The 9,382-nt window shown below is 34.0% G+C and overlaps 1 protein-coding gene across 1 annotated transcript; it reads right to left on the bottom strand.

Annotated features, from left to right (window-relative positions):
* Nucleotides 1-6,504: 6,504 nt before the first annotated feature.
* LOC108484494 (2-methyl-6-phytyl-1,4-hydroquinone methyltransferase, chloroplastic-like) lies at nt 6,505-8,782 on the bottom strand. Its single transcript, XM_017788298.2, has 3 exons — nt 7,925-8,782; nt 6,970-7,276; nt 6,505-6,885 (listed from the first exon to the last, which is right to left on the bottom strand). Exons 1-3 carry the CDS (start codon nt 8,458-8,460, stop codon nt 6,730-6,732), a joined length of 999 nt encoding a protein of 332 aa, XP_017643787.1. The 5' UTR covers nt 8,461-8,782; the 3' UTR covers nt 6,505-6,729.
* Between the last annotated feature and the right edge of the window lie 600 nt (nt 8,783-9,382).

Genomic DNA, 9,382 nt, shown 5'->3' with positions numbered 1-9,382 from the left:
ACGACACTTCGTACTTTGTAACTTGCTCATTTTTACTTATGATTTCCATCTCTTGCTTTATTATGCAAGAAATAAAAATCCTAATAGAACCTAATTCTAAAACATTAAATAAATTAGGAAAGAAAATAAAATAAAGTAGAGATCCCTTTTTTTTTATTTATTTGCAGATCCCTTAGAATCCGACTCATCTTTTGCTTCATCGTCTTTGTTTTTTGTATGAATCGCTTCGTTTCCTCTTCGATAGAAGACTCCATGGTTCAAATATAAAATCTAGAAACTGTAACACCCCTATCCCGTATCCGTCGCCAGAATAGGTGAAGGGGCATTACCAGACTTGAAACTCATATCAGAACAGTAATTTTTTTTTTTTTGAGAACATTCCTTTAGATAAATACTAAAGACAGTCAGGGATACAAATTTAAACTTCTATAAGTACACATTCAAAAGATGCCATTTTCACATGGCTTATATACATTAACCAAAATATTCTTGACCCTTTGGTCTATTCTATACATGCCATAAAATAATTCAAAACATAACAAGAACAAGCGGTGGATAGTGATAGTGTGACTAGTTCTTGACGATCCCGAGTCTGTAGCTTCCAAATGAGATCTATAAAACAGAGGAAACAAAGTAAGCGAGTAAGCATTACAATGCTTAGTAAGTTTTAAGCAGTGTCAACAGATAACAATCAAATTATAACATAGTTGTTCGTAGTTTTATTTCACTCTTCCTTCGGGCATACCATCCCTTTACCGAATATGCACATCTCATCATATACAATAGGCAGATAAACTTTCACATAAAAGTGAGCTCATGTGACATAGATATATTGTATAATTTCACATAACCTCTCACACTGATCCAATGTCACATAATCATAGGAATAGTCTCATAGATTGCTCACGTATGCATCACATAACTACCTTATGATTTAGTTCAAATCAAGCTCACATATAAACTTGGAGTACATACCTGTTTAACCTTTCGTATTAAATATATTTATAAGTAATTCTTATTATGAAGTCTTATAGCTTTAAACTCTACTCGGATTATCGTGAGACCTTTAGCTCAGATGAAATCTCCACACGAGTCAATGGTCTTAACCTGCACATAGTCACCACATATGGTCATCTAGTCTTTAATCCGGGTTTACATCATAGAGTTTCATGCATATTTATTCACATGTTACAACATTCACATCGACTATCATATTTGTAATTTCATTTACCTCATCAAATATCTAATAAAACACACCTCCCGCCGTTTGTCATTTGGCCACAATATATATATATACACATCTCATACATATCTCACATTAGCCATTTGGCTTTACCGCATGTCCATCTTATACACGTTTCGCATTAGCCATTCGGCTTTACCTCATATCCATCTCATACACATTTCGCATTAGCCATTCGGCTTTACCACATATATACACTTCCACGTTCATCACATTGGCCATTCTGCCTTGTCACATATATGCATGTTCACATTCATCACATTGGCCATTCGGCCTTATCACATATATGCATGTTCACATTCATCACATTGGCCATTCGGCCTTATCACACACGTACGCATGTTCACATTCATCACATTGGCCATTCGGCCTTATCACATATATGCATGTTCACATTCATCACATTTGCCATTCGGCCTTATCTCATATATACACATTCACATTCATCACATAAAATCCTAAATCAAAATATAAATTTTCATGTATTCACATCACAATTATCCAAATATACTTCACATACCACATATACTTTCATGTATACACTTTGTCTTGGCTGAATCTACATCTATCATTTTCCGATGAATAATTCAATTTCAAGCCATACTATCATTTCATATTCGAATACTTATAAACTTACAATTTCACAAATTTTAATATCAAAGATCCATCTAACACTCATATATCATTTTATAATATCACAATTTAGAATTCACGTATGGGTTTAATCAATAGCTTATGAGCAACTAAAACAAGTTTTATCCATGTTTACAACATAACCACAAATTCTCTACAAGCTGTTTTCCTGAGCAATAGTCATTAAATTATTTGTAACTGGGGTTACGAAATTCCAAATTATGTGCCGTTAATTTTCCATGAAAATAGACTCGTATATCCTATATCCAAAAAATTTTCAGAATTTTTCGTTTGGCCAATCAATACCAGATTTTTCTTAAAGTTTCCCCTATTTTACTGCTTGACTACTCTGACTACTCTTCACTAAGAATTTAATTTCTCAGTGTACAGAATTCAAAATATGTTTTCGTTTATTTTGTTTGAAACTAGACTCATTAAGGAGTCTAAGCATATAATTTTATCTTATAATCATTTTTTTACGATTTATAATGATTTTCCAAATACTGAACAGGGGATTTCGGAGCCATTCTGACTCTGTCTCACACAACTTTGAAAATCTCATTATCGGCAACCCCTTTACTTACATGATTTCTTTTATACGGAACTAGACGCGTCAAGCTTTAATTACATAATTTATTCAGCCTTTAACTCAACTCCCACAATTTATGGTAATTTTTCCAAAACACGCTACTGCTGCTGTCCCTAGCAGATTTATACAATTTACTCTGTAAAGTTCTCATTCACATATTTAAAACATAATATCATATATGCCGTGATTTAGAAAAGTCATTGTCCTTAACGTATATACATAATTCATATTCATCCCGTTTTAAAACTTAAAACTTACAAAGAAATCAAACTCAAATACTTAAGAACTTACCTAGTATCTTTCTGAGTAGTTACGGGTCGGCGATTTCGTCACTTTAGCTTTCACCTTATCCGAAGTTGTCCCTATGTGCTCTTAAGCTTAATTGAGTAAATTAAGTATATCAACTTCATATACTTCACTTAATCAAAGCAAGAAATACAATTATCCTCACTATCTCACACATATACGTTCAGTCAATCATTACTATGTTACAAGTCAAGCCTAGCTTAGGCTAGATCGAACATATATAATCTTTTAACTCAATTTACGAATCAAGACATATTAGTTATCAAGGGTTGACCATGATACACATAGTGAGCTCCATTTTTTTTAACTCACGTTCGGCACATAAAAACATACACAAAATTTTCCACACAAGCTAGTATTTTAGTAATTAATATGATACAAGTTAAACCAAAAGTTTACAATAAAATTACAAGGTACATACATAGGGCCCATATACATGTTTATTTTAAAACACCACCCTTTAAACCCTCTAGCTCTACCTACAAAAGACTCTCATAACTAAAAATCCATAAGTAAGTCATCCAATTCCACCATTTCAATAAGTATTTTATACCAAATCTAATAACTAAATGTTATTAATGAGATTCATACCAAGACCGAATATTCATTAACAACCAAAGCATATATTCAACAATTTAACAATGTGTTTAACCTCCATGGCCGAATAGATCCTTTCTATTCCATTTAACTACCATAATTTAAAGTATTTAAATCAAGTTCATGAGTTTCTAATTTCATTACTTCAACCATTCAAAGCCTATCTAATTTCTCAAATAGATTTCTAATACAAGAATTAAGCCAACCTACTAACCTTAACACCCACTACTTATGTACAAAATTTATCCACCCTAGCCTATAGTTCATTCGGCCATTCTTTACTCAACCAAACAAAATTTCATAGCAAACTCCTATGACCGAGCACACACATATACTTACATCCCAAAACTCATAATATTCAAAATTCACATTTTAATAAATTATCTTAAACAATGCCGAATCCTTAAGTGATTAAACATCAAATTTTACTCAATTCAAAACATATAAACAACATTTATTCATGACATCAAGCATCTTTATTTCGGCTATTACTAGTATAAGCATTAACCATTCATGTTTTTAGAAAGACCCATTTCTTTCCTCAACACATTCATCATCAAAATTCAAATAAAACAATCAAAATTCCTTCCTTTATAACCATAACCGAATGCTCCATTCACCCATCATTATTGAAAATTTTAGCATGGGCTAAGCAAGAACCATGATAATTTACCTAAAACAAGTAAACATTTCACAAATTTAACACAATATACTAACCTCCCTAAAGATTCAAGTGACCGAAATTCCTCCCCTCCTTTCTTTCTTCTATTCGCCAAGTTGAACAAAGAGAGAACTTTGTTTTCATCACCAAATTTCCTTATTTTTATTTAAAGTATAAAACCATTTAACTAAAATTAATACATATTTTAATATGAGTCCATCATCTTGGCCGCCACTACTAGCAAAAGGGTTATTTGACATGCAAGTCCAAGCATTCTTATAACATGCATTAATAAGTTACTTCAACATTTGCCTAACACATTTCTAAATTTTCTCACATAAGTCCTATTTAATAATTTCGCATACAAATGATAAAATTAAAGTATGAAACTTCCACACATTCATATTCACATATAATAAGCATCGAATATGACTGTTAATTATTTTTATGACTCGGTTTCGCGGTCCCGAAACCACTTTCCGACTAGGGTCAGATTAGGGGTGTCACAGAAACTCAGGCACAAAAATAAACTGGTCATTGAATATTTTCGTAAGAGCACTTCTCATTGAGTCATCCTGTATTTTTGAAAATCTCTAGTATGTTTGTTGCTGCCACTGCATATGTTGCGTTATGTCCATCAATTTTGACAGCTCATCTCGAAGATTTGGGCGAGGCAATTGAGCTCTAAATGTTGATGTTGCCACATCAGGTTTGGTTATGGTTCTGCCTTATTAGGGATTTCAACTGACTGCATTGGTTCGATCTCTGTGGGATCTTCTTCTTCTTCTTCGGGATCCTTACTTTCTTCAACTCGTTGCTACAGAAAAAAATCTTCGGCTATTCGGTAGAGGTCCCAATTTGTGATTGTGCCTTGGCTATAATCTGTCTTCTTTACATTTTTAAGAATTTTAGCTTTCAAGCACAAAATTGTTATCATAAAGGGGAAATAAGTTGGGCTAGAATGTGTAGTTGCACAATTCTGCATTTCTCTCAGAATGATTTTTCCCACATCAATGATCTTTGCATTTAAAATCAAGTTTAACAAGACCATTCGCTCTAATGAAATCGTAGTCCCATGTGAAATAGGCATAAGGCTGAATCGAATGAAATAGAACCATACCTTCGCTACTGGTGTCAAATATTCTCTGCGACAACTGTGAGTTCTATTCTTTGACACAGTCTGCTTAGAACTTGAACTGTAAGTTCCTCGAGAATTTCTTACAGTTTTTCAGCCTCAATATTTCTCATCAAGGAAGAATATTCATCGTCTTCAAAATCAGGTAATTCTAAGAATTCATTAATAGCATTTGAGCTTATTGGTACCTTGATTCTTTGGACAGAAACTTCCGTTAATTTGTTTAAGTTCGAATTCACATAAAATTCATGAACTAATTCTTCATCTGCACTAGGTTTTTTCTCACAAAACAAATCCCAATTAAGAGCTTCAGCAATTTGTCAACTGCGTGCCATGAAATCGATATAGTTTCTTTCTTTCAGTGTAAAGCCTTTTTCAAGGTGCATTTGTTGATTCTTGAAAACGCTATCATATCTTGCTTTGACTTCTTCATAGTGGAATTTGTTTTGTGATTCGTCAATTTGGATAGAGGCACGAGTTCTTTTGTGAGGCATGATTAACCGCCTTTGTATTAAAGAACACAATAAATAAAATTAGAAGAAAAATATTTTAATTGAGGGTTGGTTGGAAGGGTGATCGGTTGGTGTCAAAATAAGATGGAATTATGGTGCATAAGTGACAGCGGTGTGTGGCTAGCAAAGGTGTGCATGAGTAGTTGCAAAGAACCGTAGCAGCGTGCGGCCTTGGTGTGAACAGGTGCGTTGGATCGACAGCAAATAGTAGCAGCATGGTGCGACCGGGCAAGTGCGTGTGTGAGCAACAAGCTGCTGCGCGAGCAGGTGCGAGGGAGTAGCAGGTTGGTGCATGACAACTTTGAAACTGGACATGCGGGTAGGTGCGGCGATAGGGAACAGCTGCTGGACTGTTGGTGCACACGAGCTGGAGCTGGTAGCAGCAATTGGCGCTCGTTGGGGCTGTTGGTGTGCCGATAGTGGATGTTGGTGTGGTTTGGTTAAGGTGATGTGAAAAAGTGGAGAAGGTGGGTAGAATTTACAATGAAGAGGTAGGTGTTTAGAATTCTTAGAACAAATTAATAATTAAAATATTCTAAATCCTAATTCCACACAAAGTTAATAACAATTACAAATTAATATGATGCATATTAAAATATTATTTACTATTAATTTGTTTTTAAAAACATTTTTAAAGCAGTTTTATTCAAAAACCAAGAATTTGGCATTAGTTTTGAGTTTGAAAAAGATGTGATCTAAATCACTTATCTTTATTTACAATCAAACTTAAACAGTATGATTGTTCAGTATAAAATCTTTGAACAAAATCAAGTTTGTGACTTAAAAGTACAATTGTGTCATGCAAAATATAATTAAGAATGTAACAAATGCAGAACCAAAGGAAGAAGGAGAATAACATTGTGTTATGATTGGGCCCAAAGGCAGCTAAAGGGTAAAGGTAGTGTATAAACTTATTCACCACTTTCACATTTAGCAAGGCCAAGTTACAAAATCTTGGAAAGAGAAGCAAAAACACATAAGCAGTCAAATAAAGCAAATCACCAAAGAGGTAAAGAAGAAGAATTTGATCACTATTTTACAGTTCTCTGATTTTCAAATAGGCTGACCCTTGGGAACAATTTGATCTTTGAGCCACATGTAAATTGGAACTAGTACAAAGTATGCTGCTGCTAATGTCCCAAGAATAAATCGTGAAAGGAACACCAAAGGATGAACAGGTTTCTGAACATCTTCTGCCTTCGGACCCATCTGCAACAACATTTATATGTCATTAGTACTAAGGACCCAAAAGACCCAGCCAACTTTATGTTCTTATAGATGAAAGTAAGCTACCTTCAGTGGAGAGTCTCCGCCGAAGGGCTTCACTCCAGTGACAGAGCAACCCATGATCAAGCCATGTCTTCGGACACCACGGTACCATTTTGGACCAATCCTTTTCAGCTTTACATCTTTGAAACCAGCCTTTTTAAACCATTCAATATATTCTTCCTCTTTCGGAAAGAGCATCCATACATCCGCAAAAAATCGTGATAACCAGAATGTTGGGTGTACAGGACCTATAAGACAGGCTTTCCCTCCTATTTTCAGTACCCTGTAAGCTTCCTTAATCCCCCGCTGTGGGTCTGGCCAGTACTCAATACTGAACATCATAAACGTAACACATAATAATATCACAGATAAGCTTTATAAACAACTTAGACTATCCGCATAGAAAGCTTAATACCAGCATAGAATGGCATACTTTTATGTAACGCATCTTATACAACAGCCATATTGCCTAAGTACTTGATTTTCCATTCAAAGCATACCAAAAAGAGTGTTATGAATGGAACCAAATTTAGGTAAAATTATTATGGAGGCCTCTGCATTAAAAGTTAAATTGCGTTTTGGCCCCTCTATTTAAAAAATTAACAAATTAGTCCCTATACGTTAAATTAAAGAGCAAACTAATCTTTCTGTTACAAATTTCATCAATTTCTACTATTAAAAAAATGGTCCTTGTACGTGAGCATGAGATACACGTCACACACTAAGCATCACTATTTGATTATTCTGTAAGCCATACCAATTTTTAATAATAAAAAAGATAAACTTTTTAACAAAAATAACTAATTTACTCTTTCATCTAATGTACTGAGATTAATTTGTCTATTTTGACTTTATGAATTTTGCCACCAAATTTAGCAATTCCCGTAAATTTGCTTACACTCATAAAAATGATTATGCATAACTGAAAAAAAAGATCATGGCAAAATTATGCATTAAGGAAGGTAAATGGAGATATTACCTCCCTGCAGACACATATCTGTCGGCATAATCAGTAGGGAATGGTAGGTCCTCCGCATCACCTTCAATAATCTGACATTCTTTCAAAGGCTCCTTCTGCTTGGCCTTAGCTAGCTGGTGAGGGGACTGATCAAGAATTGTGACATTCTTAGCATCCACATGCTTCACTATACCAAGTGTAGTGAACCCAGTTCCGCCGCCAACATCGACTACTACCATATTCCTAGAATAAAGATCAGCAGGCTCAAGCGCCTCATCCCGCATATCCTCAGTCCAATGACCAGGGTTTATGATATGATCATACACTATTGATAAAAACCTGTAAAACCAAAACGCTTCTTTCTTGTGTTGTATGAACCTAGGCTGAGAAGCCGGCCTTGAGGATGATATACTGCATCTGGTTGTTACCACCATTCTAGTCTTCTGATTCTTTGTATAACAAAATAAACTCTTCTGGGGCAAGCTCCTAAAATGAAAATTGGACCTCGCAAAGCCTATCCCTGTTGGGGCTGCTCCACTAAGCATTGAAGAAGCCATGGTTGTGAAAACCCAGAAACACTTGACCCAAATTACTCTGCTCTCTCTCTAAGACTGATCATTCACCAAAGGAAACTCAAAACAGAATTTCATCTAAACAAAAGCATTGCAAACAAATAAAAAAAATCCATACTGCAGAAATGAAATGCCACAAAGATTGAAGGACTAAAAGCTCCCCATTTCGGCATTGAGCTGGAACCACACGTTGTGGTGGTGTGTGATACACTGATTGCTTATTACTCATGGACCAGAGAGCTTGCTTGGCCTTTATGTGGTCCTCGTTTCAAGGGTTAATATATTCACGGGTTCTTCTCATTATTCTCACCTATTGGGGGCGGTTACTTCAGCACTAATCATTTTACCAAGGGTTTTACCGACATATTCATCACGTAGAGACGGTCTTCAACTTGCCATGAGTTTGAATTTACAAAATTCATCATGTTAATTTACTCATATATGGTCTTTTATCATTTTAAAAATATTGAATTTCATCATTTACTTTTCAAAAGGAAGTTAAATTATTTTTAATAAAAATATTAATTAAAATTTTAAACATGGAGCTATCAACGTATACTTCATACTTTTTTTAAAATTTATGAATTTTTATATATTTATTGAATTTTAAATATATTTAATTTTTATATATTTTTAAATTTATTTATCATGACATACAAGATATAATATCATGTTAGCAGAAAAGAATAGGTGGTCTAAAAAATCAATATTTTAATTAACATTTCGGTTTAAAAATAATTTGATTCTTTTTAAAAATTAAAAATTAAATTTAACTAAAAAAGATAAAATTAAACTAAAAAATATAAATATTAAAAACTAAATTTGACATTATACCTTTAAAAAACCATGATGCTAGTGTTGCCATTAGCCTTAATGTTTCACCGCATAATATGTTATTTTCTCTTCG

Source organism: Gossypium arboreum, chromosome 10, assembly GCF_025698485.1.
Source record: "Gossypium arboreum isolate Shixiya-1 chromosome 10, ASM2569848v2, whole genome shotgun sequence".
In the NCBI taxonomy this organism is placed as follows: domain Eukaryota; kingdom Viridiplantae; phylum Streptophyta; class Magnoliopsida; order Malvales; family Malvaceae; genus Gossypium; species Gossypium arboreum.
Note: the sequence above shows the minus strand (reverse complement) of the source record. Positions and strands in the feature narration are given on the sequence as shown.